General features: G+C 38.8%; 2 protein-coding genes across 2 annotated transcripts; both read right to left on the bottom strand.

The window, feature by feature from the left end:
- Nucleotides 1–41: 41 nt before the first annotated feature.
- Nucleotides 42–6,991, bottom strand: ube2ib (ubiquitin-conjugating enzyme E2Ib). Its single transcript, XM_083932487.1, has 7 exons — nucleotides 6,861–6,991; nucleotides 4,791–4,869; nucleotides 4,569–4,652; nucleotides 3,793–3,865; nucleotides 2,188–2,297; nucleotides 1,570–1,649; nucleotides 42–795 (listed from the first exon to the last, which is right to left on the bottom strand). Exons 2-7 carry the CDS (start codon nucleotides 4,854–4,856, stop codon nucleotides 732–734), a joined length of 477 nt encoding a protein of 158 aa, XP_083788613.1. The 5' UTR covers nucleotides 4,857–4,869; nucleotides 6,861–6,991; the 3' UTR covers nucleotides 42–731.
- A 1,820-nt stretch (nucleotides 6,992–8,811) lies between these two features.
- On the bottom strand, nucleotides 8,812–27,123 carry kctd5b (potassium channel tetramerization domain containing 5b). The gene is made up of 6 exons (XM_083933164.1): nucleotides 26,799–27,123; nucleotides 19,553–19,661; nucleotides 18,346–18,437; nucleotides 18,122–18,217; nucleotides 14,512–14,637; nucleotides 8,812–10,975 (listed from the first exon to the last, which is right to left on the bottom strand). Exons 1-6 carry the CDS (start codon nucleotides 27,018–27,020, stop codon nucleotides 10,946–10,948), a joined length of 675 nt encoding a protein of 224 aa, XP_083789290.1. The 5' UTR covers nucleotides 27,021–27,123; the 3' UTR covers nucleotides 8,812–10,945.
- Nucleotides 27,124–27,439: the final 316 nt, after the last annotated feature.

The following is a 27,439-nucleotide window of genomic DNA, read 5'->3' as shown; positions in this document are numbered from 1 at the left end:
AGAAAGTGCTAAAGTTTTGTAGAAAGTTTTATTTACGCCAACACATACATGAACAAAGCACCTTATAACCTTAAAGTCTGATACAGAAGTAAGCCTACCTGCCTCAGTCATCATGGCCATTTTTATTTATTTCATAGCAAACACTCTGAATAACAAAAGGACAGCCAAGGCAGCAGATTCTATCGTATATTACAGCATGCTGAATAGAAAACCCGGGAAAGAGAATTAGACAGAGCCATCTAGAGACACTAGTGAGATACAACAGTATAAAAGTGCCATTCATTATACAGCAGTTGAAATACTGACAATGAAATAAGCTAATTTTACATTAAATTTATGGAAAATAAAAGGGGGAAAACATAAAAAAGGAATAGACCCTGTAAAAGAGCAATATAAAAGAAAAGACATTTTCTTCCTTGAACATTGATGACAGCCAGCTTGCATGGAGTTGATGAAACTGGTACCGCTGTGTCCCTTGCACCACATAAGACAATTAATGTTTAAAAAGAAATGACCAGGGTGCACAAGCACCCATCCCCTCCCAGCATTATGCGCCAACTGGCAATTAAGTACACAAAATGATAGGTCGGATGGCACAGAATGTGTGGAGTTTAAATAGAAGTCTTTAAGCAAGTCCTGATGTGAGAGGCGCACATTCATTGAGAGACTGAGCGGGGAGGTGATTCTTGTTAAACCCATTCCTTCTGCCGCAGCGGAGCAAGTCTTCGCCCTTACGAGGGGGAGAATTTTTTGGCTTGTGCTCGAACTCTTTTTTCATATTCTACTCTGTTTTGGCTGGAAAGAGGTAAGAAAAATAAACAGCAGTTATCATGGTGCGACGGTGAGAAACGAGGCATTTCCAAACCATAAAAAAAAGAAGAGAAAATCCTATCTTGAAAAGTAGAGAAAGGAGGAATCCTCCCAGATATGTCAAATGTATGTCAGATTGTAAAGCCGGACACCTGTGTTAAGACAGGTTATCAAAAATGAAGCCTCTGGAAAGATTTTGATCTCCTAGACGACTGATATTGAACGATCTGTCATCTTCCGGGTTCAGCATCTCCATACGTTATGTTTGTATTTTTTTTTATTTGAACCAACCTGATACCAGTCCAGCGAACAGCCCGCAACCACTTTAACGCAAAAGTGTGGATTACAAGAAGATGTGAAGCATTTTTGTTTTCATGTGGGTAAAACCGTTCCAGATCTCCAAAATGCGTACGCACACAATTTTATACTTCAGGACTGTACCCTTAAGCTTTAGCAGTGTTCCTTTCTGGCACAGAAACTTCACAAAGTCTCTCTGACTTTTACTTTAACATTTAATTCGTCATGAGCTCAATTTGTTTTGGAGGCACACGCTTGACAATACTGACAGGTCCTGCAGTTAGTTTCAGTAGAACTCCAGGTTCAACCTAGACCCAGATGTTGGCTCTGTATACAAGAGATCCATCGCCAACTACTCATTTCCTTCACCTTTTTCAGACACACATCCCTTTGTAAATCATCTAGTATTTGTTTCACCTTTCAGTGTCACAGTTGAAAAGACTTAAGTGCAATGTCACTCACCAGTAGATTGTGTAAGCCTCTGCTTGGGCTGGATCCTGGATATTTGGTTCATTTAGGAGTTCCTGGATACCTAATAGGATCTGTAGGATAACAAACAAATGACACAAAATGATTTTAATAATTAGCAATTTATCAGTTCTTAATATTTTATACGCATGCTCCTTATATTTGACACTAAAGTTCTAGTCAGTTGCACTCAATTCAAAAACATGTGTCCTTTACTTACCAGCAGTTGTTTAAACGCACTGCCCCAATTAAAACATATTATTTCATCCTGTGAATGTTCTCATTCGTCCAGGTCATCGTTATCCTCAAAACAATTTCAGTCAAAAAAACAACTGGACTGGTTGTTTGTCTAGGAAGACGTTTCACCTCTCATCCAAGAGGCTTCATCAGTTCATGTACGCATCTGACCAGGCTGGGACTGGACCAGTCTTCCTAGACAAACAACCAGTCCAGTCGTTTTTGACTGAAATTGTTTTGAGGATATCATTTTATACATTTCAAGTTGAATATATCAGTTTTTTCCACTGCAAATGGATTCTTAGATGCATTTTACAGATTTAAATGAGAGTATGAAATCAAAGAAAGACTGGAAAAAAGCAATGCAATCCAAACCTGCTTTATTGTGATGGCTGGTCTCCAGTCCTTGTCCTCCTCTAGAATAGATAGGCATACTGTGCCTGATGGATACACATTTGGGTGAAAGAGTGGAGGCTCAAATTTACCTGAAATACAAAAAAAATGTTAAGTGCGCTTATGTTTGGGATCCAATTCAAATGTCAGACAAGATGAACAAATCCCATAAATGTCACTGTGGTTTTTCCACAGCATACTGAACTGTTACACTAAAGCAGTGACTTCTGTTGGTGACACAAGTAATGGCCTATGTTATTTTTATTTTACCTTTATGTGACCTTCAGAAAACACCACATATTAGAAACATTGTACATCAGAAATGCCCAGCTGTGTTAATGTACTTATTTAGTTCACACAGTAGGAGTGTATTGTATTCTCGGTAAAGCGTTTTAACGTTTTGAGCAGTCGAATCGTCTCAAACGGTTTGGTACAATGGCTTCGTCAACTCTCAGATCATTACAGGAAAATGCTGTACAGTGGGCGGTACCTACTGTGTCCATACCTGGACACTTATCTTCTTTTTGGTGCAATAACTTTATCCATCACTTAAGAGCAGAAATGTAATCTTACTGCTCATTTCTGTCATATACAGTCATATATATTTTATCTTATACATTTCCTCTACATTTAACTTATGATATCATTTTACCTGTATTTACCTGTTGCATTCTCTCTCTAGCTAAGAGTTTATTGGTTATCTATACTGTATTTTTTTTTTATACCTCCCTTGTGTTTTTGTAAGCTGCTGGAAATATAATTTCCTTGCAGGAGTCATCCCAAAGGATCAATAAAGAGAAGTCCAAGTCTGAGTAAATTAACTTAAGTGTGAATGCAACTAATGGTTGAGGCCGACAGTTATTCTTGGTAATAAAGCCTGACGGATGTGCGAGTTTGAGACCAGTAACAATATTACAGGGGAATAATTCACCAATTACCTACATGGTGACGGATTTGTGTATATGGATTTGCATAGATTTTGCAACAGTTTGACTTTGCAAAGCTACTTGGAGGCAGATTTACCAAACAAAACACTATAATAAAAAAGGTAATAAAAAAAAAAAAAATCCATTTTCATTAACATTATTATACATACATTGCATTATATTGTCAACCAATTCTAAAAATGAATGCTGAGAAAATAGATAGATATACGACACCATTTCTAAGTTGACCTTTGACCTGTTGGATATCAAATATCATCACTTCCATTTTTTAAAATTCTATTAGATGCGTGTCAAATGTTGCCTTAATTAGCGTAGAAGTTACGGCCTACAATGCGTTTTGTCTAAAGTCAGTTCGACCTTGAGTCCAGGTGTTTATTTTTGCCACATTTGAAGGAAACCCCTCCAGGAGTTCCTGAGATATTGCATATACCTGCACAGCACAAACACTTTCATTGACTTAATGTGACACTCAGTTTGTCGTCAAACAGGCCAGACTCTTGCCAGTGTGTGTAGAAATTATGCTTGGTAATGCATAACACCTTTGAAGTAAGGCATTTACTGTGGTGTGCACCTAGCTTTATATTCCAGCATAATAACAGCGTGTAGTAACCACAATAACACTTGTGTTTACGTAACTCACATTTTGGAGGTGAAGAAGGATAGTCATCCTTGAACAACATGCGCAGTTTGAAAAGGCCTCCTTCCCACGGAGTCTGAGGAGACACATAACCATCAGATTCATATTCACAACAAAAACAATCCTTCTTAAAACTTGGCTGAGCACTCCAGCTGGTCTTCACTACACATGCTGGCATAATAGGAAATGCAAACCATACCATTATAGTTGTATTATGTAATTTCTTTAAAACCATACACCTGCTACAGAAATGTCTTCGTCATTGAGTGTGATTACATGGGCACGGGAATCCTGGTTAAGTGGCTTGTCCCTCTTTAATCCCAATAAGGATATGTTTACATGACCACAAAGAAATCAGGTTCCCATTTAAAGTAGATTTAACTCTTGAGTTACAGACAAAAAAAATCTGTTTCCTCGCCGCTCTAGAAGTGAGAAGCTTTGACTGCTGCCATGGCTGAAACTGTGTCTGCGCACGGAGTAGGTGGAGCTTAGAAACCGCGATACAGTGTTAACATGCAACAGTATACCTGGTTATTTCATAACACAACTACAGCAAGCATATTCAGGTTTCTCATAACCTGGATAAGGGCTTATCCAAGTTTCTGAAATTGGAATATTGTGTTTAGACCTACATGCTCAAACACAAAAACGGGATACTTCAACAACAGACCCATGTAAACACACTCATTGTCCTACAGCAGTCACTGCGTCCCATTTAGCAGTGGTTATTATGTAAAGCAAATGTTTTCTGTATGTAAACAGTATGTGAAATTAATTACCCCTTTCTTGCCAGGAATAGCACATTCCCAATTCATGAGATTCATGGTTCCGTCTGGATTTTTTGTTGGTACAGCAACAAATCCCTGAAAAACAAAAATGCAACAGGAGAGTGCAAACAGTTAATACATCAGAGTTTCCCAGAGGATTTGACACTAATGAAAAGCACAAATATACCCCTGCAGTGAAATCAGAAATGGTGAATCTCATAAGACACTACTTACAAAAGGATGGTCCTTCCGCCATGCTTTGCGCTCCTGGGCAAGCCGGCTCAATGCAATGCCTGACATGATCTGTGGACTCCTATAACGAAAGAGAAAGTCGAGAAAATTAGATGAAACCCTTCCTAACCAGAGTTTATTTAGCAACAAGGATTCAACCGGGATTTGAGGAGGTCTGACCTTGTTATCAACACATCGTTTTCCAGGTGACAGGATTTGTCATTTAGAAGCATAAAATGCAAGGAGGATATCAAGATTTGGTGCTTTTCATATTAGTGTAAATTAAACATTTATGGGCAGACAAAACATAATTTTAAAAAAGCTAAACATTTTGGGTTGCAGAAATCTTTTACGACAGAATCTACATGATTGTAGTAGCGTGAACACAGTTTTCAGAGGCAGGTAAGTTCCTACCTTCAGTAAAGTAACCTGAAGTAGCAACATTACAGTATTATAATAAATTGAAAACCTTTGGTGAACTCCCATGATCAGGTGCAGTTACCTGGACTTACCATACACATTTCAACTAGTGAATTCATGGGAACATAATCAAGCTAGCATCACTTTTACTTACTTATCTTCAGTGGTGGAAGAAGTACTCAGAGCTTTTACTTAAGTAAAAGTAGTAATAGTCTAAAAAGTCCTGCATTCAAAAGGTTACTTAAGTAAAAGTACAAAACGATTAGGATCAAAATACACTTAAAGTAAAAAAAAAAAAAAAAAGTACTTCTGCAGAACTGCGAGATGAGAATTGAGAGAATAATCTAAATATCTAATATTGCATCTGATAAAGTTGGGGCTTATTTGAATGACTGTATAGACTGCTGTGTGGGAATATATACCATTTTATTTGTTGATAATGTGTGTTACGAGTCTGAATATGTTAAGTGAATGAATGAATGAATGAATGAATGCTTTATTTCAAACATGAAAAAAAAAAATTACACTTGAAACACGAGTCATTAAAAACACTTTGTATGTTTGAATAAGGAGCAGGAAGAAGCATAAGCTTATTAATTCCTACCCCTTCTCCACTTAGTATGGATACTATAGGTTTTCTAACCTAACTAGTAACTGATGTTAGCAATTAAATGTAGTGGAGTAAAAGTATAAAGTAGCATACAATTTCATTATTCAAGTACCTCAACGCAGTACTTAAATACAGAACTTGAGTAAATGTACTCAGTTACTTTCCACTGCTTATCTTGTCACAGAGGTGTCGCTTCGTAGCTAATTAGCAGCTTTAATTAAGATCCTCCACTGGAATGTCTAACCATCTCTATAGCAACGGAGCTGTGGATGAAAACGAGGCGAAGCAACTGAACGGCTCCAGAAATGACTACAAACTGCCCCGACAGCGATTACTAACTCTGTATACCGGTGGAGTTGTGCTCGATGTGATGGCCAACTTCAGACAGTTTTCACCAGAGTATCAGGAGTGTGTTTAAAAGTGTCTGGCTAAGGGGGCTAGCCAAGTTAGCCTGTGGTGATAATGTTACATCTCTACAAAAACACGGCTCTCCTGCTCTCTCTCTCTTATACCTGCTGTTAAACTGTAGGGTCCCGGGAAATGGCATGGTTCGCATTTGATTCATTTGACGTTTGTTAATTGTTTTTTAATGTAAATTTGCTGTCAAAACAAACGTCAACAAACTGACCATAAAAGCTATTTCATTAGCACGCTAGCCGGTTAGCTTGACGAGCTAACTCATGTGCGCCAGAATCACGCTACATCCTCACAGGCGCTGTTAGCGTCTGACACGGCCTGATGCAGCACAAAAATGCGCAATTGCACTTGATTTGAACACAATTTTTGGATGACAGAAAAGTCACAACTGCCTTTCTTCTAACGCTTAATAATATATACTATGGAAATGCAAACAAGGATGTGAGCTATTATGGAGGAATAAACAGTATCATAATCCATTAAAGAATAGGGACAAAGAACGCCAGAGCTAAAAAGGCGCACATTTGTGCATTACCAAACTAGCGAAAATGGCGCAAACTGAAGCGGGTAAAATATCACAATACACGACCAGATGATCGTGTTCCTTCATCCAGGTGTGCTCCTACCTTTCAGTGTGGCTGCACTGGCTCTGGTAATTGAGCGAAATGAATTAATCGTGCTCAAATCCCCGTTAAATCTTGTAAAGTTTCCCTCCTGAAAAACCAACCGCTCCAAGACAGACACGGAGACAGCGACACGAAACAGTTATCCGTCCGGTACTTCCGGCTTCGCTTAAATAGCCCGAGGAAGATCAGGCTGCGCGTTTATCTTTTAACGGTTTGTGTTTTTGAGTGTGCCCGTCAAATAACCGATGACTTAGCCCTAATATTTCATCTGGTTATGTGTTTATTAGTTTACATTTAATTCGAGTAGCACGCAATGCATAACAAACACAATGTAAATTGAAGATTATTTTTGCTTTGCGACTGTTGCTCATCGCGCATGCGCTGTTCCGCTGTCTAACGTCGTCTGCCTCAATTTCAAAAGATACGAGATAAGTTATTTATTACGAATTCCTGATAGCTGCCATCTGCTCATTTTAACAGTTTATAGCTGTATGAAATGATCAGAAATGATAGAAACAACAGATTTCCCATTCTAACAAACAGGCGGATCTCCATCTTGTCTTATATATCATCTTTGCCCGGACCAAAGCTCGTTAACACAAACGACGACGTTTACTACAAATCACGAAGCATGTGTACAATTACTAAAGAGTTTAGATTAATCGGGCATAGCTTTTTTGGTTGTAAGAAAAAACATTTTGGAACAGTGTTTTAGTGTAAAGAATATATATTTTTTAAACACAGGCATATTTCCAGGCAACTAAGTCATAACGACGTGTTTTGAGGAACTGGCACAAGAGGTCACCATTTGTCAAAAAATAGAATTTGTTGTCATGACTTCTCAATTTGTTGCTTAAGTATCTGCAGGTGTAAGGACACTGCTGTGTGTGTTGTTCATGTCTGCAGGGTAAACGCATTTTGTAAGAAAAAAAAGTACACACACATGAATGACAATATTTTTATTGGGTTTACTTATGCAAGACCATATAGATCTATCCCCTTAACATCATACTAAGTTTTTACATGTTTAACATTGCATAAGATCATATAGAATAGTGATCTATGTTGTGATATGAGAACCTTATTTGTCGATGTAATTGCAAGATTGAGGAAAAATGACACATTCATTCCCTCTGATTACAAGTGTGTTAATCTTCAACCATGCATTACAGTGCTCTGTGCCTTATGAGTTGAATGTAAAACAAACTGGGCACTTACAAGTATTAGGCTACAGATTTGATAAGTTTGTCCATCACATGAAATGATAATCAATGCCAAATGGTCAGCCGGACGACCTGTTCGTGAATGGCATTAAAGGTAATGTAGCTGCTGAAGTAAGAGGGGTTAAACACCTCAGACTGGAGTATATAAAATGAAATTACACAACAAACAAACCAAAAACACAAAAACAATTTGAATCTCATTGCAGGAAAAAAAAAAAAAGTCTCAAAAGATGACCTGGAAAAACTTTACTTTGAGCCAACGCATGTAAGTTTCATCCTATTAAAAGTGAGCATCTCTGCCATCAGAGAGGGTGGAAAGCAAGATTGTCTGCAACGCTCGAGCATAGGCTGTCAGAAGTGGATGGAGTATCTCATCAGTCAGCACGTCTGTGTGAGTATCGGTGTATGTGGAGTGGTAGTTGCCATTGGTGCGGTCACACAAGTCAGACAAACGTTAACGTGCGTGAGGGAGTGCAAGACAGTACATTATTGGAAGGCTTCAGAATACTATAGCAAATGTAAACATAGCCTAGCTCTGGCAGGAAATCCAGTCTACTTTGAGTGAACCTCTTTGCAGATGTCAAATTTTGCACTTTAAAAGCCCTTGTGTGTGTTTGTGTGTGTATGTATATCAAAAACATGCATTCATACTTGTTTCCCCGACAATATAAAAACATTTTTTTAGTCAAGTGTATATGTGTACTTGTGAATAAATGGAGGTTTGTGTGTCGTTAACAAATCTATATGTACAAAGTGTGCCAGCATTAAGAAAACTTTACTCATCCCTGACACTAAGATCAATGTGTACAATACACATAAGACATTGGATTTTGGTCGTAGGGAAAAAGGCAACACTAAAATGATTATTTGTGAATGAAATATCCAACCTATCAAAAACCACATCAAACCTGAAAACAACTCTCTATAAAAAAAAAGTGTTCTAAAATGCAGTATTTACATTAACAACATTACAGGCTTGTAAGCAATGTGCACAGTGTTGTTTTCACTGTAGTGCTTGTAATGCTGTGTACGAAATCTACACAATTCAAAATGCTTAGAAGAATCTATCACAATGCAGGAAAAATACGTTGTTGTGTTTTTTAAATGTAACAGTCAACTTCATAGCCAGCCAAGTATAGCTTTGTTATTGGTTATCAAAACACGTTCCAGGCATGTTCTCAGTGATCGGCTGTTTCAATCCTAACTCTGAAATCTCTGGAGTCCTGTACAAACAATGCAAAACAGAACATTGTCAAGATTTTCTCATTTTTTAAAGATCCAGTATAAACAACTTCCGTTCCAAGTTGTGTTTTCTATACAGTGTACAAAACGTGCAGTTCTTTTAAGAGTTAAATATTAATATTGAATTTGGATTATTTACATCAAAACAAAATCCTCTGGATATGAACAGAAAGTCCTTCACCACTGCCTTCAAAGAGTCCCCAAACCTCCCAAACAACAAATACTTCCCTTAAAAAAGATCTTAATAAAACAAGATGTTCCCTCAAACATATGAAATAAATTAGTAAAAGGAAAGACGCCATTGTCTCTACGGTGTTTTCCCTGACAGGAAACAGGGCACTGATGTTAAAACAAAAGAGCTGTAAAACTGAATTCACATTTGAAACACCAGTTAACGTTAGGATTTATGAACATGAGGAGTTGGGAAAAATGTCTAGCAGATTAAACTTGATATCAATTTTATAAAGTTTCACAACATCTGAGAGAGACATTTTACTTTTTCACATTACTTAAAGTCCACGTTTGCAGAAGCAGCAGAAATCTTTCTTTGAAACAACATTTTTGAATGAACGTGGTTAAATGTGTATCCAATACTTAAGAGTACAGGTAAGTGCACTTCATGAAAACTGAATAATTATTTAACCCCACAGCCCATAATGACCATATCTGTGGGCAGTTGTGTTACTAAGTTATAAGATAGAGAACATGCTGTGGCACCCACACATTTACTTCTCAAGCAATAAAGTCATTGCCGTATGAGGCAGATATTCAGCTGTTATCTCTAAACTTATCTTATTTAGTGAGTGGAGATGTGGAAATGGGGACTTTCTTATTTTCTGCTCATTACAGGTCACCTCCTCATCACCAATAAAAGCTCTGCAGCTGATAAATTACCTAATGCCCCTTTACCTTTAATATCAAATCACTGACATTTTTGTTCATCCTGGTCTGAGAAAATGAAAATTTTATTTTTTGGACCGTGAAAATGTTTCAAAAGTCAAAGTAAAATGTCTCAAATGCACCTCAAAATGTGCAAGTTGTATAGCTGGGATCCTCATGATCACAAACCTCAGTATAACTGTTGAAAACTCTGGGGAAATGTATTTTATCGATTGTTTTTTTTGGGGGGAGTGAATTTCACACTTTGTAGCCTAACTCTTTAACATGCGCTAAAAAAAATGCACAATTCCCTTCTTAACACCTCTAAACAAGGATTTTGAGTTTGATACTTTGTAGTTATAAAGACCATACTGATTGATCCCTTACCAGACCCTTGAGTTAGAGGATATAAGAATTAACTCGATAGATGACCCTGAGTGAACCATTGGCCTTTTATGACGATGGCCATATTTTATAGTTGAAATTCATTACTCTCAATTAGAAAAAAAAAACGTTCCGCTAATTCGAAATTAAGAAAAGAAAGAAGAAGTCCAGTTTAAATGTACAGGCACAAATTGTCAGTAAACAGACTTATTTACATCAAGAAATAAAAACCAGAAATGGAGGGAAACAAAATGAATGCACACACACCCCCTAGAAATCTCCATTGTGCCAAACGTTCTTCCATAAAGATGATATGTTAGCATCATAACACCTGGAGCTCATAATAGGGAGTCCTCTTCACATCCGGGAACCCCTCTCCTGAAGGATCTGCAGAGACCAAAAATAAGACAGAATGAACAAAAACACTCTGAAAGTCAAGTCACAAGTCACTTAATAGGTTTCTTTTTCTTCCTGCCACAGTGCATACTCTCCCAGCCAGCAGCACTCACATCTACTCTACGTGCTGGCTGAATCAAACACACCGGGTGCAGAGAAAAGGGAACTGCTTGCACAAGTGAGGAAAATAAAAGCGTTGTGCTGGAGACTATGCGGTACGTGGTTGTACAGACAATTCTGAGGGAGCTCATGAGGCAGGGGAGATATTCAGGTGGGGTTAACCTTGGTACTGGAAAGATACGCTGCTGAAACGAACACATCGCCCTGAATGATTCTGAGCTGCAGAAGAGAGGAACAGCAACATTCAAACTGAGAGCCTTATGGTATGTGTCAACACCTGTGTTTTTGGACACAAGGAGTCATCCCACTTCCCAGCATTGGACACTTAATGGACGTGCCACTGGCAGTTATTAATTTCTCTTCAATAACCACTGACACCTTCCTAAAAGCACAATGGCTGCAGAGGATTGAAACAACGCTTTCATGCTTGGACTGCCTTCTCCCCAATTTCAAACCAGACCAACATGTCAGCTCGTTTGGAAACTCTTTTATTCCGAAGAATAGTAAACCGAAAGGTGTTTGAGAACATCTGAGGGAAGAAACAAGCTATGCAGCTGCTAATTCTATCTTCATTTTAGATCGACAACTGTTAGTTTAAAATATTTTCCAGAGTTTGGAGAGGTGGTGAGTGCCGTTGATTTGCATAAAGAAGCCTGGACTTCTACTTTATGCAAACCAGGACGAGCTTACTTAGACAATGAACAGGAAGTGTGGAAATGACCACTCCTGTGGATATGTACCTTTATGAAGACAACAGCAGTGGAATTCAAATGCAACACTATATTACCCAGCTCTGGTTCAGTAGAGATTTAAAAGTAATTTTGATTACCTTTTATTTGAGCTTTTGGGGGTTTGCTGCGATCACACATATTGAGATAATCTCAGGGGTGTAAACCAAAATCCCTGATACATTCTTCAAATCAAGTGAGATTATAGTTGGATGATGCAGATGCCCTGTCACAAGCCACACATTTACTGCAGTAGAAACACATTTAATTGACCATTTAATGATTTTTTCTACTGAAAAAATGAACATAAAGATGGTTGATTATGATTTAGATCTAAGAGAAAAAGAACAAAATTACTCTGAAATGACGAATGATTTGCAAATCAAATTTTTGACACTGATCAAAATAAAAACATAGTTTGACAGCCCTAGATTTAACTGTAGCAATCCAATTAGAGTAAAACATGAATCAGGGCATCATGCTTGAGATTAAACACTTCATCAAGCAGGAAGACTGACAAATGTATCTAGGATTTGACTTTAAAAACACATCAGTGCTGTTTATTAAGCAAACTAGACACTAAACACGAACTAATGAAATGGACCAAAGGAGCGGGGTAACCCTCCCTTCCCTTTAAATGTCACTGAATGACAGACAGTGAGTCAAACTGCAGCAACGATGAGTCAGTGCGCCCTCCATTAAGCAAGGCCATGAGCATGACACTAATTACAAGGGTTTTATTTACACTACGGAAACAAATGGAGCTTGTCCCACCTGGTTTTAAAGAGAGTTTCACCTGCAAAGAAGGTATTCAACCAATCTTAGCAGGCACCATCTGGCTTTTGATCTAGTTTGGCTGTTAGACTCTGAAGGCCAAAGATGATTTTCATCCTGGATTCAGCCACGCTGCTCTGGTTTAAGGATAGTATCAGCTGAAGTTGTCTTGACAGAAGCTGTCAGTAGTATAAAGTGCATCACAGGGAGGAAAGAGAGGGACAAACTAGGGAGGTTTTGTGGAGGGACTACGAGCAGTTGAGCGCTCACCAATGAGTCATAAGTGCTCAACCCTAATCAGACTCATTCATTTCATAATCCGTCTCCTCGTCCTCGCTCTGAGCAGCATGCGGAAAGCACAGAAGAAGACAAGAAAGGCACGGTGTAAAACAATGGAAATGAAATGGAAGTGTAAAATGTTGGAAAGGAGAAAAATGGAACTAACAGATTAGTGTTCAGAGGGGATTAACGTGAAAAACTCAAAAGAAAAGTACAAAAGTTCAGGGCACTTTTCTACCACTCCACTCACTTGTCACAACCGATTACAAATTCTGACATTTGTTACAAATAACTCTTTCTACTAGAGCCCGACTGATATGGCATTTTTAAGATTGATCCTGATCCAAGGGGGGGAAAATTCACAGATTACCTTTATGGCGGCTGCTAAGTGATATTTTTGAGCTGGATTGAAAACAGACCCTTTCTATGTGGATTGTGCACTGATGACTAAAGGTATGGTAACTTCATTAAAGAATATTGAAAATTATATACAACGCATTACAATGTCAACAAATTCTAGAAATGAACACTATGTAAATAAAGAATATACAAAAATAACTAAATAAACATGCTCAGTATCAGACAATTTCTAACCATTTAAATAAAGAATAAACAAAAATAGCTACATAGTACTGTATGTTCAGTATCAGTCAATTACCTAACATTTATATTAATCTAAATAAAATAATGCTATGTGACACCCATTCTAAATCACCCCAATAATCATTCTCTGCTTTATAGGTTCTGTAAAAAAAAAAAAAGCTTTCATATTAGCACATGATATATCTATCTGGCTCTACTTAGTGCAAAAAGATCATTTTAGATTTCTATTCTTTGCACAGTACATAGTGAAACAGTTCATACTTGAGGACCCTGTTTGGATATGATGCCCCTGGAAACAATCTCACCACGCTCTCTTCTCTCCCTCTACATTTGCTTGAAAGATGGACTGGTAGTGTGGAATATCAAAATAAGCAGCAGCATGAATACAAATTTAACGGTGTGCATCCTCCTGTGTAGTTGCCTTTAAGGAGTGGGGCCCCCGCAGGGACGAGCTGATGGGAGGTTGAATTCTTCAGGGTGTGCCTCCTGCTTCGCTCCCTGAGCCTCTCGAGAAAATGACAGCCCTTGCCAAGAGCACCACCTGCAAACCTGTGCTCTCTTAATGCTCGTAGCATGGTTGATACCATTTAGAGTTCATTTCAGGTGAACCTAACGTGACATAAACGCTGGGTTAGCTCCATTAGAGACGCCTCTGCATGCTTTCGTCGTCAGCATCAAAATGAAAGTGCCTGAATATAAAACAGGATTTTTCAGTTATGAAAACTGAAAAATGAATGTCTGCTATGCTTAAATTTATACGTTTTAGCTTCTTCTTTTTTTTCTCTGATACCTTGTGGTTTTACAATGAGACCGTTTCTTAACGGAGGGACTGAATATTGTCAATGTTCTCCTTCATAGAGATTTCTCATCAATAAACTAGAGGTGCTTTCAGTCCCCTGGTGGTGTGTTCATAAATGTGATGCATTTAAAAAATCCAGCACAGGCCATCATTCACAGATGTTTGCTGTGGAAGGATTTTTAACCGGCCTTTCCAAACACACACACACACACACACACACTTACCTTTGCCTTCTCACTGGGCTCACTGTTTGTCCCGTATGATTGATTGTGCAGCTCCTTGGAGACTACACACAGGAACTCGGCTTGGTCTTCGTTTCCGTAGTTGTAAGAGGAGCCTATGCTGACCAGCTAGAGAGACACGAGAGCAGAGCACAGAGGAAGAATTAGCCTTAGACTGTAAAGTAGTGGCAAAAACTGGGCTACTCATGGTGGGAAAACAGAGATAGGGAGATGTTAAAGTAATGTAAAATAGTTTTTACATTTCTAAGTTTGGTTTTAGGATTAATTATCTGGCATGTCATGCCTTTATTAGATACACCATATAATATGGAACACACTGGGGATGACACATAAGGTAGTTAGGTAGGTAGTTTCTGTCCAGGATATAGCATGTTCTCTGGTAATTTAATAAATAAAGACTCTATATGAAATAACCACATGGCAAAGCCCATTTTGCACAGTCTTGTGTGAATTGAACACACTACAAATCAAAGGATCACAACCTAAAAGCGGCATCTAAATGATATCAATATTGCCGTAATAAAGTTTGGTTGCCAATTCATCGACATTGCAGAAATGATCTAAAAAAATATATAGATGATACACATTTTTGTATCCTTTAGTGATATAAATAAATATATTTATAAAAAAATATATAAAACTTACTTCTATCGCCTTTGGCTAACTATATCATCTGCTCATGTATGTGAAATCATAGGTTATGTAATACAATGTTACATCGTAATTGTGTCTCACAAAATCTCGAATGGGGTTTTTCATAATATAAATTCCATTGAAAGACAATGAATAATTATATTGAATTATTCCACAGCCCTACATAAACATCCTTACTAAAGATTTAAACCCAGGATGTCATGGCAGAACAATTACATGGTACGATGAGATCACTGGGCCAAACGATTAAACTAATAGACCAAGAAAAGTATGACAACCTATTTAATTTAAAAGATGCAAGGCAAAGTGTTTTTGGGACCTGCAGAAATGCCAGCACTGAAACCCAAAATAATATTCAAATAGAAAACTGAGTTGCCAAAGTAATAACACAGAAATAAAATTAATGTGTGGTCCAAAAAAATAAGGTAATGATAATAAAAAGAAGTAGCACAAAGATGTCACAGAAAAGAGAACCAGCATATAGTTATTGAATAGGAGTGCATGGACTTGACCACAGGAAGAAAACATGCTGGTTGAAAATTGAGGGGGAACGGTGGATTTGACTTGATAGGACCAGGCTTGTTTAAAATCAATAGAAAACTCCAGAAACTCTCCTAGAAAAGTAAATAAAGGAGCAAACTACAAACTAGCTCACTCCCATCAGTAACTTCTTCCTTCTTTTAGCTCTGTGACTTAAGATTTGAATGTTAGTAGTTCCCTGAAAAAGACCAATACCATCAGTACAAGATGATATGAGCTGCAGTCTATCGTCTCCTTTCTATGACTTTATTTTACTGCCAACTCTTGCTTTAGCTGCGTGGCTGACTACTCTATCCTTCAAGAATGTGTCAGTCAGGAATCCCATTCACGGTTTATCTCTAAATTAAAAAAGGACGACAATTTCTGATTTTCATGTTCCAAGTCATGACAGTTCAAATAAAAGGACACAAGAGGATAAATAAAGGGATGACGTCTGTAAGATATTGATAAACAAACCTCATGCACTCATGAGAGAAAAAAAACCCAGAGCAATTTCTGTTCCTGAATAACTGCTTTTACTGCTGAATGTTAAGTGTGTGTGCACACTGCAGACTGCATGTATACTGTCTGTACCCAGGTGTGCATGTTCAGACATGTATTGCCTCATTAGCCGCTGCTGCCGGAGACTTGTTGTTGTTAAGCAATCTCTTTCACATTTAAGCATCAACACAGCAAAAAAGACCAAATAATCTCAACTACCTACCATGTATTCCACTTGTCATGTTGCTAAAGACTCAACACATGTCCTAAATTCATTCCTAGGGTAAAATACACTTCAACTGATGTTCAGTATTAATGGGGTCTTAAAGCAGCAAGAGGTCATTAAAGCTCATCATCTCAAAAGACCCTCCTGGGCTGTCAACTGAGCTTTCAGGCTTTACATAAGGAGGACCCGTATGAGTAGAGTAGAGAGATTTCAGATCTAATGGGAGATTTAGTAATCCCTGTCTCAGAGAGATTCATTCATACTTAGTACACTCTACTGAAACCCAAATGTTTGGTTTCTCAGTAGAAATATTGGTCTCAGACGGATCCAGCTGAACACAAACTCATGTACCGGTACACTTGGACTAATCACTCTGAATGTTTGGATCTATTTCAATTACAAGGTAGATTACCTGCTGTAGGGACAGGAATTGATAACATTTTATTGGTACCAATGTTATTATAGATTCTGCTTATCGGTCCAATTATTTATCGATTCCCTTATTGATTCTTGATCAATTTTCTGTGTGGGAAAGAAACGTAGGCCTGTACAGGTTTTCAATGGTAACACAGCTGTGTAACTGTCTCTGAGTCTGAACACAGTGTCGATGAAATGAGAATGTCTGTGTCTGTACAGCACTTGTTTTCTTAGTCAAAGAAAATCTGCTAAGCCTACCTAGCACTAAGATTATTATAACAAAGGATGAAAAACCCTCAGTAATGCACATTCTGCTTGGTTGGGACGCAGTGGCACTCGTGTCAAATATTTGGTACACCTGGAATTTAAGCCCATGTTGCGTAGCATGATGCTTCCACCCTTACCTACAGACAGTACAAGCTGCACTGTTGTCATCTGTAATTGTGTAATGAAGCCATGCTTTAGACCGTTCCTTCCTCCCCACTATGACTACATCTTGTTGCAAATTTCCAGCAGATGCATGAATTTGACGTCATTGTTTTGCAATGTGAGACTGAACTGACTGACGCCCAAAGGCATACGATTCTGATGGATGGATCAGAATTTGGAACCAGTTCTCGAATCTTATCCCTACTGCCGAGAAGCACTATATTACAGCACAGCCCCAAAAAACTGCCAAGTGGCTGTATAAAAAGCAGAACACAGAAAGCTGCTCACAGACTTAAAACCTGTGAATGCAGGATGAAGTTTTTAAAAAGCACAATAAAATAAAATCACAGACGAGAAAAACGTGTAATGTTCTCTAAGCCTCACTGGTGATCAAGCAGTACAAATGAACACTGAAAAAAATAAACTCAAAATGACCAACAGCTATGTGTCTACTTAGGACAAACAATGGCCAAAGGGGTGTGTGTGGACAACATTGGGACCATGCAGTGACCAGCCCGTGGACAGAAATTCTTTAGACACACCTCTCCGCTGTTGTTTGGCAAAGCAGACTCCTCTCCCTTCACCTCCCTTGACACAATCAGCAGAAACTCTGACTGGCGGGCCCGCCCGTAACCTATACTGACAAGCTGCAACAACCAATCAGAGCACAGAAGGGATGCCCGGATCATGTATGCGGACAATGAGAAAGATGTGATTTGCTGTTTTGCTTTTTAGCCATTTCCCATATTGAGGATTGGACTTTCTGGGTCAATGTGAGCATAGCAGGGTGGGTGATGCACATCAAAGGAGGATTGCTACTCTGTGCTCCTGCAGGAAGAAATTTACCTGTTCGAACTTCCAGCCATCAGACATGGTAGACACCATCTGTGTCAGCTCCTCCTCCTGGCACTGCAGCACCCGGTACACATGCTTCATTGGAACCTGAGAGGAGGATGAACACATGAGAGAGAAAAAAGAAAACCGGGTGGAAAGGCAGTAATAAACACACAATTAATGGAACAGAAGTGTCACATTCATGGATAAAAATATCTGAATAGAACTTTGTTTACCTGTGATGTCTTACAGTCACGATCCCTGATCTTGTCCTTGATGAGCTTTATTAATGATGTGATGTTGTAAAATTCGGCTTCTTCAAGCACACCTAAAACAATGCAAAAGGAAAAATAAGACTTTTAGTTTTTCTTCTCCATCTCTAGTTCTTCTTTGTTATTGTTTTGCTGTGATTTGTCTGACTGATTCAAAGTGAATCTTTACATTGTTTAATATTAATAATTAGAAATAATTATAAAAAATAAGAGGGGGGTAGGACCAGAAAAGTTTTTTAACTTCTTCCTATCCCTTTGAACATGAACTATATTATTTGAGTCATGTATTTATCGCTTATGATTCTGAGGATCCCATTTGCTTTTTCATTCCCTTTATTTAGTTTGTTTTATTATTATTATTTTAATTATCCTGCTACTACTAAAAATGGTATCTACATTAGGGTTTTGTGGAGATGTGTGTCGTGTTAGAATTACGAATATATTCTTATTTGATCAATCAAATTATTTGTATGGTGCTCTGTTAAAACTGCGGATTGCCTTTATTTCTTTGTAACTGTTGCCATCACATTATCTAATATACTACAATAATGAACTTAAATGTTGACAAAAAAATAATCACAAGATTGTCACGATACCAGAATTTTAAACTTCAACATACAGTAATACTAGTATAAAAAAACCAATACTTGACACCTCTTTCAATATCACGGGGATCAGGATATTTACAATCTGCACACTGTGCTGGTAGAGAAAAAAGTCATTCCTACATGGCAGAAGGATACCTCTGTTACAACAACAATTTCTCATAGTTTCTGAGGTGCACCTGAATGCACTATGAAGTCCTGTCAATGCTCTTAAGCATTTATTTGTTTACATAACTCACAAGTAAGGCAAAATGTCACCACAATGGTGATTTCAGGGAAGCAGGAGGATTTTCCAGTTCTGTCCTTTCTCTGTCATCTCAGACTCCAGCAGTGGCCGCGGTGGCTCTCAGAGAGTGCAGCTGCGGGCTACTGGTAAGCTACACAGTGCACTTTGTGTGTGGTGGTGTTTTTCATAAACTTCTGTATCAAATGTGTAATTAACGGAAATCATGTGGTTTTTAACACGTGGTATCTAAAAAATTTACGAGGTATCGATACTTTTGACGTTAACGTTAATTTGGAAAACATTTCTCAAAAGTTCATCTCATATTCGACAAAGACGTTACCTTCCTCTGCCAAGTCCCTGTTGAGCACCAGTTTGCCATGTCTCAAGTAGTTGAGCACTGGCCCAAAGTATGTGGGGTCTCTGTCTATGAGATAGGCACCAGTTTCATCCTATAAAGCAGAAAATAAGGAGGATGTTATTAATAGAACAACATTATATTCACTGTCAGAGGTTTCAATTTAAGGAAACAGTTCAGTTTGTTTCTGGTCAAAGCCACACTTAAAAACACAATTCTATGCATTCAGTGCAGAGAACGCAGTGTATGCAGAGATGAAAGTGATTTCCAATCTGAAAATCGTATTATTCCCAAATTTCAATTCCTTTTAAAAAGAGATAATGAGCAGGCGTTAATGGAAATATAATCTGTGGGGGGAGAAAAAAAACCAACACGTGCATCAGTGAATAAAACTCGAGGGATGAGAATTATGAGGTCAGCTCCTGTGCTGTTAATCTCTACAGGGGAGGGACATGCGCACACACAGCCACAAACGCACGACAGCTTTGGGATATCACTTCACTATTCCCACAGGCCTTGGGTTTGATCCCAATTTCTTCACAACCACTGGGTATCCCCTATTTCTGTAATTACTGTGATTAGACCGTCTATGTCTCGTGGGGGAAGAGGAGGCTAAAACAATTAGAGCAGAACATAAAAAGATTTGAAACAGCGGGCCGAATCCACCAAGGGGACCAGGAGAAAGCACCTTGGTTTACAATTAGCCTAGTTTGGTTTGTTACATAGTTGGCCTAATGCATTATTTCACTCTGTTTGAACAGCTGTCTAGCTACTGCGGCCAACAACAGTTTAATACTATAAGTTGTTTAATGCGATGTGACATTGAGTGAGTCTAACACGCATGACATTTAATGAAACACTCAGCACGGAGGACAGGCCTTAGGCAAATTTTGTGCTAATCCTCAAATGCTACAGGATGTTTGACTTTGCATCAGTCAAGTAATATGGCTTCAGGAGCAAATTAGCAGCATTGCTGGTCGGTGCAATGTTGTCATACACTGCAGGACATGAGCAAACTCAAACTGTCTACAATAAAGAATGCGCACATTTATAGTTTCCTCGTCTTCACAACCCCTGAGATGGATTCAACTCAAAACCCATTTATCTTTCCAATAATGAGAAAAAGTCCCAGTGCATTTTCTTTTTTAATGAATCTGAACACTCCTGGCTGGTCGACCTCCTTTCCAATGAAAAAAAAAAAAGAAATACCCCAATGGAGCTCTATTCCTGTCTTATTGCGCTGTGCCAGTTCCTTACATTCCCATAGTCACTGAAGTTTAGGAAAAAGCACAAGTGCTTTTTGTCCGTGCGTGGAGAAAACAGACAAGGCCATCGCTGCATGACTCACCACATTCAAATCCACATGAATGAATCTTTGGTATAAACCAATCACCAATGGTTAATGTAGGCCTATAAAGCGCTATAAAGACAACATATAGGCCCTTTTTCCTGAATATTTAAAAAAAATGTAATAGTAGGAAAAGCCCAGGACTAAACTAAATTAATTGCATATGAATTCGATGTAGCTGCTTTGGTGTCAGGGTTCCTGGTATTGTGCATGTTGGCTCACTTTCATATTGGGACACCTGTGCAACACAGAGAGCGGTCAATGTCATTAGCAACATCTGCGCTCATCCTACTATGACAAGTCAAAATGTTAGCTGTGAAAAAGGCTGAATGCGCTATAAATATAAACTACAGTGCCTCACAACACTCCCACTGATCAAACACTCAAAGCTACCCTATGTGTACTCTACACTTCTGTAAACCCTCTGCTTCCTAGTCTGTTGTGTTGACAAGCCTGTTGTAGCCGGTCCTCTGGGTGCACATGCGTCTATGGGGGACTTTGGATGACAGTGAGCCAGTTCATAAAGGGTGATTATGGGGGCTCATGTACATAAAGGGGACAATGTCTTTAATTAATAACAAAAAGGCTGTGTTTCTGGGGGCCCAGGCAGGGGAGCACTGGGAAACAGGCTGAGGGAGTAGGAGAAGGGCTATACGGATGTACTGTAGACACACAGGAAAAGAAATGGAATTATCAAGTATTGAATTATCAAGTATTGAATTAGAAAGCGTGAAGAGCAGTCTGAGAAAGTTCACTACCTCTGTGTGATATGAACAAAACTAGCTTATCATCTATGTGAGAAAAGCAACAACAAACGACTCTCTTGACTCTGGGCAGATACTATCTCATCATCATAAAAATGCTAGACCTACATTGGACATGGCCAACCGCTGAGACAACCAGATGATCAACAATAACTACACGGAAACAGAAATACAGTAGGTCAGTTCATTATAAGTCAGGTATGCTACATGGTGTATTGTGGTTACGCGTGGCAAAAATACTGCAAATACAAAACCTCCCGTAGATACAGAAATAAGAGCCAAGTCTAAGCAGGCCTAGGCATGACTGGATTCAAACTGATTACTTAAAAATAAGATAAACAAAAGCTAATTAGAAGGGAGGGCTTCCCAGCAAAGGGAAGTGTAGAGTATTAACCTTATCATTCTTCTCCTACACACAATACATATCCTCCCACAGGAAATACCATGGAAACCCACCCTTTAAGCATGTGATGTCCAAAGAGGCTTTCTGCAGACATATTAACACTGAAAGTCAAACCTTAATTCATCTAAATTAACAAGTCTCTGCATGTTTGCTTCTGAGTACAACAATGGGTGAACACTTAACCCATGCATGGAATAACTCACCAATTCAAGCCAGACAGGTGTGACATTGCAGCTTATTATTGTTATGATAAAATATCAGTAAATGGTGAAAACTGTTAACCAGTGTCACCTAAATCCCAAGATGACGTCCTCAAATGTCTTGTTTTGCCCACAACTCAAAGATATTCAGTTTCCTGTGATAAAGTAGTAAAGAAAACAGACAATACTTATATTTTAAGAGCTGGAATCAGAGAATTTTGACTTTTTTTTTTAGACTAATCACTTATCACAATAGGTGCCGATTGATTTAATGGTTGACAACTAATTGATTAGTCTTTGCAGCTCTAGACAGGTGAGGGTACATCTGCTGCCAAATTCCATTTAGACTTTCAAATAATACACCGAGGACTGGACGATATTATATATATATATATATATATATATATATATATATATATATATATAAAAATATATAAAAATGTCTATAGTACATATTTTTCTATATTGTTGCTGTCGCAGTGATGGAAAACCAGCGGCCTAACTGCGTTACAGATATTTACACCGTTTGGAGAAAGCTTTACATCCTGACAGATGTCCGTCCTCCACAGAGCTGGTCTGTCTGACGTGCCTGCCTGTAATAGGGAAGGTTTTCGTTGCGGGGGAATTGTTGGGTCTATGTTTATCATAGAGTGTGGTCTTTACCTAGTTTGTAAAGTGTCCTGAGATAACTTTTGTTATGATTTGGCACTATAAATAAAATTGAATTGAATTGATACTTACGTATGTTATATTTATTTGTTTTTTTAAATAAAAAAATACTCTTTACGTTAAATTTTTAAAGTTTTTAATTCCCACGAAATAGGTTTTAGCATGTGGTTATTTCATATAGACTATTTAATTGAATTACCAGAAAACATGCTATATCCTGATATGGCCTACATTGTTATGGAGCTATGAAATGACAGATGTTGGAATAGAAGACTTCGGCCATATCAGCCGGCCCTAAACACACCAGATGGGTTACCAGTTATAATTATCAAAGAAAAAAACAGCAGCAGTGAAGTCATTCCAATTTGCTCAGACCAGGAATTAAAAGGAACAAAAAGCATTATCAAACGCTGCTCTGCCTTCACTGCAGCCAAGCTGGAGCACAAGCCCACTGCAAAAACACCGCTTAAAGATGTTGCAGTAGATCTTCTGAGTCACATGGCTGTAGCTACTTAGCCAAGTGGAAGTCTGATCCTTGTGGAGTAAGAGCCAGGAGTCCCACTGGAATACAAGCAGTAATGGCATAGTCAAATAGGCCTTCATCTTTTAAATAATACACACATCACACATCAAGGCTGTATGTGAAACTAGATCTCAAATTCCAAGACATTTAACACTGTGCCTTTGAATGGGAGTTTAACCTTTCACCAAGGCTGGGAGGAACTTAGCAACTTTCTACCATTTTCAACTCTGAAGGGCAACACTATCATCTTGCACAGCAATTTATAGCAGAGCAGCGCTGCAGGTAGTAGATGAAAAGCTCCTTTTTTAAAGTCAACTAAATGCTTTGCTATCATGATGACAGGCAGTTAAGTAGCTCCACGGCTAAGCTAGCAAGCCAGGAAATCATGTTCTGGCAGAACTAGAAATCTGTATTGCAATAGGAAAAAAAGATGACAACATTTGAATTCACAACAACACACGTCTATATAATATGATCAATTATAAGAAACTGGCTTTTGTGGATAAAGTTGGTTTAGAATTATAAAACTGATAGAACCAGCCCTGAGTCACACCTGGTTTGCCGACAGCACTTACTGCAGGAAGACAGAGCAGGAGACCAAGATATCACCGTTAAATATTTACGTTGCCTCCCACAGTGTGCTCAGGCATGACATACACGCTGAATACGGCATTTAATGCGGCCATATTTCTCTCACACATGCCGCAGAGAGAACTTCTCCGGGCAGCAAATGGATATAAATATGAAAAGAAAAAAAAGATGTTGAAGGAACAAGAATCCTTTGTGATGGGGTGCTTGAAAAATTGATGCAGCTCTCAAAGCTTGGAAGCTGGGTCCCTACTTGAGTGGTCCTGAGCTGAGTGGTTCAGGAGCATGAGCCCGCCTCAGGGATGGATGCCCATTAATGTGCAACTCTCAGCTTGTTGATTGGAGAAATTAAATATTTTGAGAGCAATAACTGCTTATAATCTTGCAGCAGCAACGTCTTACAAATCTAGTTCAAACAACACCTCTCTAACATGACAGCAGTGAGTAGCATGTCAATTCTAGGGAAAAAAGTTTCTAAATAGAAAACTATCTGCTGTTATGGCCGTGCACGTGACAGCACTTCCTCCCACTTTCTCCCTGATCTACCCCAATGTACAAAACAGGCTCCAGTCAACAACATGAATAATGCAGTTCTCCTCAAGAGTCCTGCTGAAGCACGTCAGCCTGCGTGACTGAGAACTGAACCACTCATTTCCTCGGCTGGGAAACACAATACTGCATTCGGCAAAAAACAGAGCTCTTCACTGATCTGTTACTCTACTTAGCTTCCTATTCACATGCAGGGTTGTTTGATGAGAGAAAAAAAACATGGCCTTGTTGGCTCAGTTACAGATACGATGATATCATGTCAACGTATATAGTTTGAGATACAGAAGCAAGTAAAATAATAGCTAATAATAACCTGTATTTTACTGGAAGCTATTTTAAATAAGACTGCCTGCAGGAGAGAGGCACGCTAATGGCTTGAGAGTCTGATACACACTTAAGAGAAGGAATTGAGATGGACTGAGCCGTTGGTAATGGAAAAATAAACTGACAAAAAAGCAAGCTGATTATTCAGAGATTAAGATATTTGCATGAAAATATGAGATGATCCATGGTCTCAGCTTAGTATAAAGAAGGGCAGGGCTGAAGATTAAAATGTGCAAGTAGATGAAAACAATGAATAATGGGGCAGTAAAATGAACAATGAAAAGCAGAGCACATTAGACTATGCATACAGACACTAATAGGTTGTGTTTGACAGTGCACACACACAAACGCTGCTGTTAAAAACTGGCAGATGGGCAAACAGAGGGAAGCCTGCTTCTGGAGCATTGAGGCCATTCAGGCAGATGAGTGACTTCATCCCCAGCTCTCAGTTGTCAGCAGCACCTCACCCCACTTGGCAATGACTTATGTGCTTATTAGGGGAGCCTCACCACCAGCACACAGGCTGATTACTGCAGAGCAAACTGAACCAAGTAACAGACCAATCTCGAGAGAGAGAGAGAGAGAGAGAGAGAGAGAGAGAGAGACAGGAAAAACACAAATTGATCGAGCAATAAAGTCTTATGTGTCTAGATCAATTGGTAGGTTAATTATAGCAGTGAGGCTTGTAGTCATTACTATCATTGGATGGACTAGAAAAGAGCTATATGAATAGTGAATCATTACCAATATGATAGAAAATTGAAATTGTTTGCTTTATTAAATGGCTACATGAACTTGTTTTCGTGATCCACATGGAGAAACTGTGGGCTTAGTATTTAAAATGTCAGCCTAAATGGGAAGAATCTTGGGGTACTTTTTTGCAATATCTGGACATTTGATTATACATGTATTGTTATCCTATTGATTTTGTGATTCCCTGCCTTTGTAAGCATACTACTGGGCATTTATGGGTTTAGTCTCCTTGATTTGTAGTTAAGATGAACTGGGCATACTTGTATCTCATCTCCTGTGTGTGTGCTTGTGTATTGGGTTTGGGTTTAGGGTATTGATTTTTATATTTTGTTCATATGCAATGAAAAATAACTATTGAAAGAAATAAGACATTTGTTTGAGCTTTTTGGCTTTTGGCATATATGCTAAAGCCCATTTAATGTTAAAATTATATACATTTCTGCACTCATTTGACTGTTGAAGAGTGAAATAAACCACATCAAATGTACATTAAATATTAAAATATCTACAGCCACACGAAAATGGGTTACATTATATTCAGCGGGTTTTTAATTTTCAATATGTGGTGTTTGTCAATAATGGAGACAATTAGGTTGCTGTCACTATTTGACATTTGACACCTAATTGAGTGCAACGCAACGGCCTCAGAAGTTTCCAACTACTGTGGCGACTTGATATTTTGCCCGGAAAAGCAGCAAAACAAACCCCTATGTTATTATTTTTAAAGTCAAAGCTTTAAACAACACATTCAGGTTTACCCGCGTTAGCAACTTACTCTGTCAAAGAACACACACCGGGCCAGACTACACATACTATTAAAGCTAGCAGCAGCGGGAGCGTACGTCATGTGGTAACTGTCGGAATCTAGCTAGCTTAGCGTGCAAATGCTAAGCTAGCGACCAAAAATTCCGAGTTAGCACAAAGTATGAATAAACACTGATTTTACAAATTTGAGGTTGTGATTAAGTAAGCTGGTACGCGCAGCCATGGGCCACTTCAACAACTTAACAATGCAGTAAGCGAAAATAAACGATTTAAGTGGGGAATAAAATAGAGTTAACCAACTGCTCCTAACTACAGAGCTAACTAGCTTAGCATTTAGCATTTTACCTTGTCTGAGTCGAGCTCAGGGTCAGCCTGGCTCAGTCTGTACAGAAATGATTTGGGATCCCGACACAGCGTTTGTCTCGTTGTTAAAAAATACGTCCCCCCGACGTTTAGTCGAATCCATTTCGATGGGCCGACACCGGCTGAAGTGTTTCTCTCCGCCGGAGAATGGGCCACACATCTCCGGTGAGCGGAGCCGCTTGTCTCGGAGCTGTTCTCTGCCATCACCTCTCCTCGTCTCCTCCGCCCTCAGCCTCGGCTGTGTGCGGCTGACAGGAAATATCGAAGCTGCTGCAGCCACTGAAACTTGGGAGTCCACGATTCATGCAAAGCAGACTGCAAGCAGCCTCAGCCACTCCTACCAACCCCCTCCACCAGCAGCACCGACACACACTTGTATAAATTATTCCAGAGTAAAGAGGTTCCTCCCCAGCTCCAGCCACTGACGCTTCAATATGGAGCAGACGTCTCTTGATACCGACAGCCTGGAAATGTCATAAAATGTCATTTAGGATGTCAAACACCCTATTCATATTAGCACAGTATTTCATTAATTTTAACACAGCTTTAGATTTTCTGCCATGATGTTCTCCCCCCAAAAAGTGTATATAAAAGTAATTTTCACGACACAAAAGCACTGATAA

The sequence above is a fragment of the Echiichthys vipera genome (assembly GCF_963691815.1).
Source record: "Echiichthys vipera genome assembly, chromosome: 18".
Taxonomy (NCBI): domain Eukaryota; kingdom Metazoa; phylum Chordata; class Actinopteri; order Perciformes; family Trachinidae; genus Echiichthys; species Echiichthys vipera.
The sequence above is the reverse complement of the archived record's forward strand: the minus strand, read 5'-3'. Positions and strand labels throughout refer to the sequence as shown.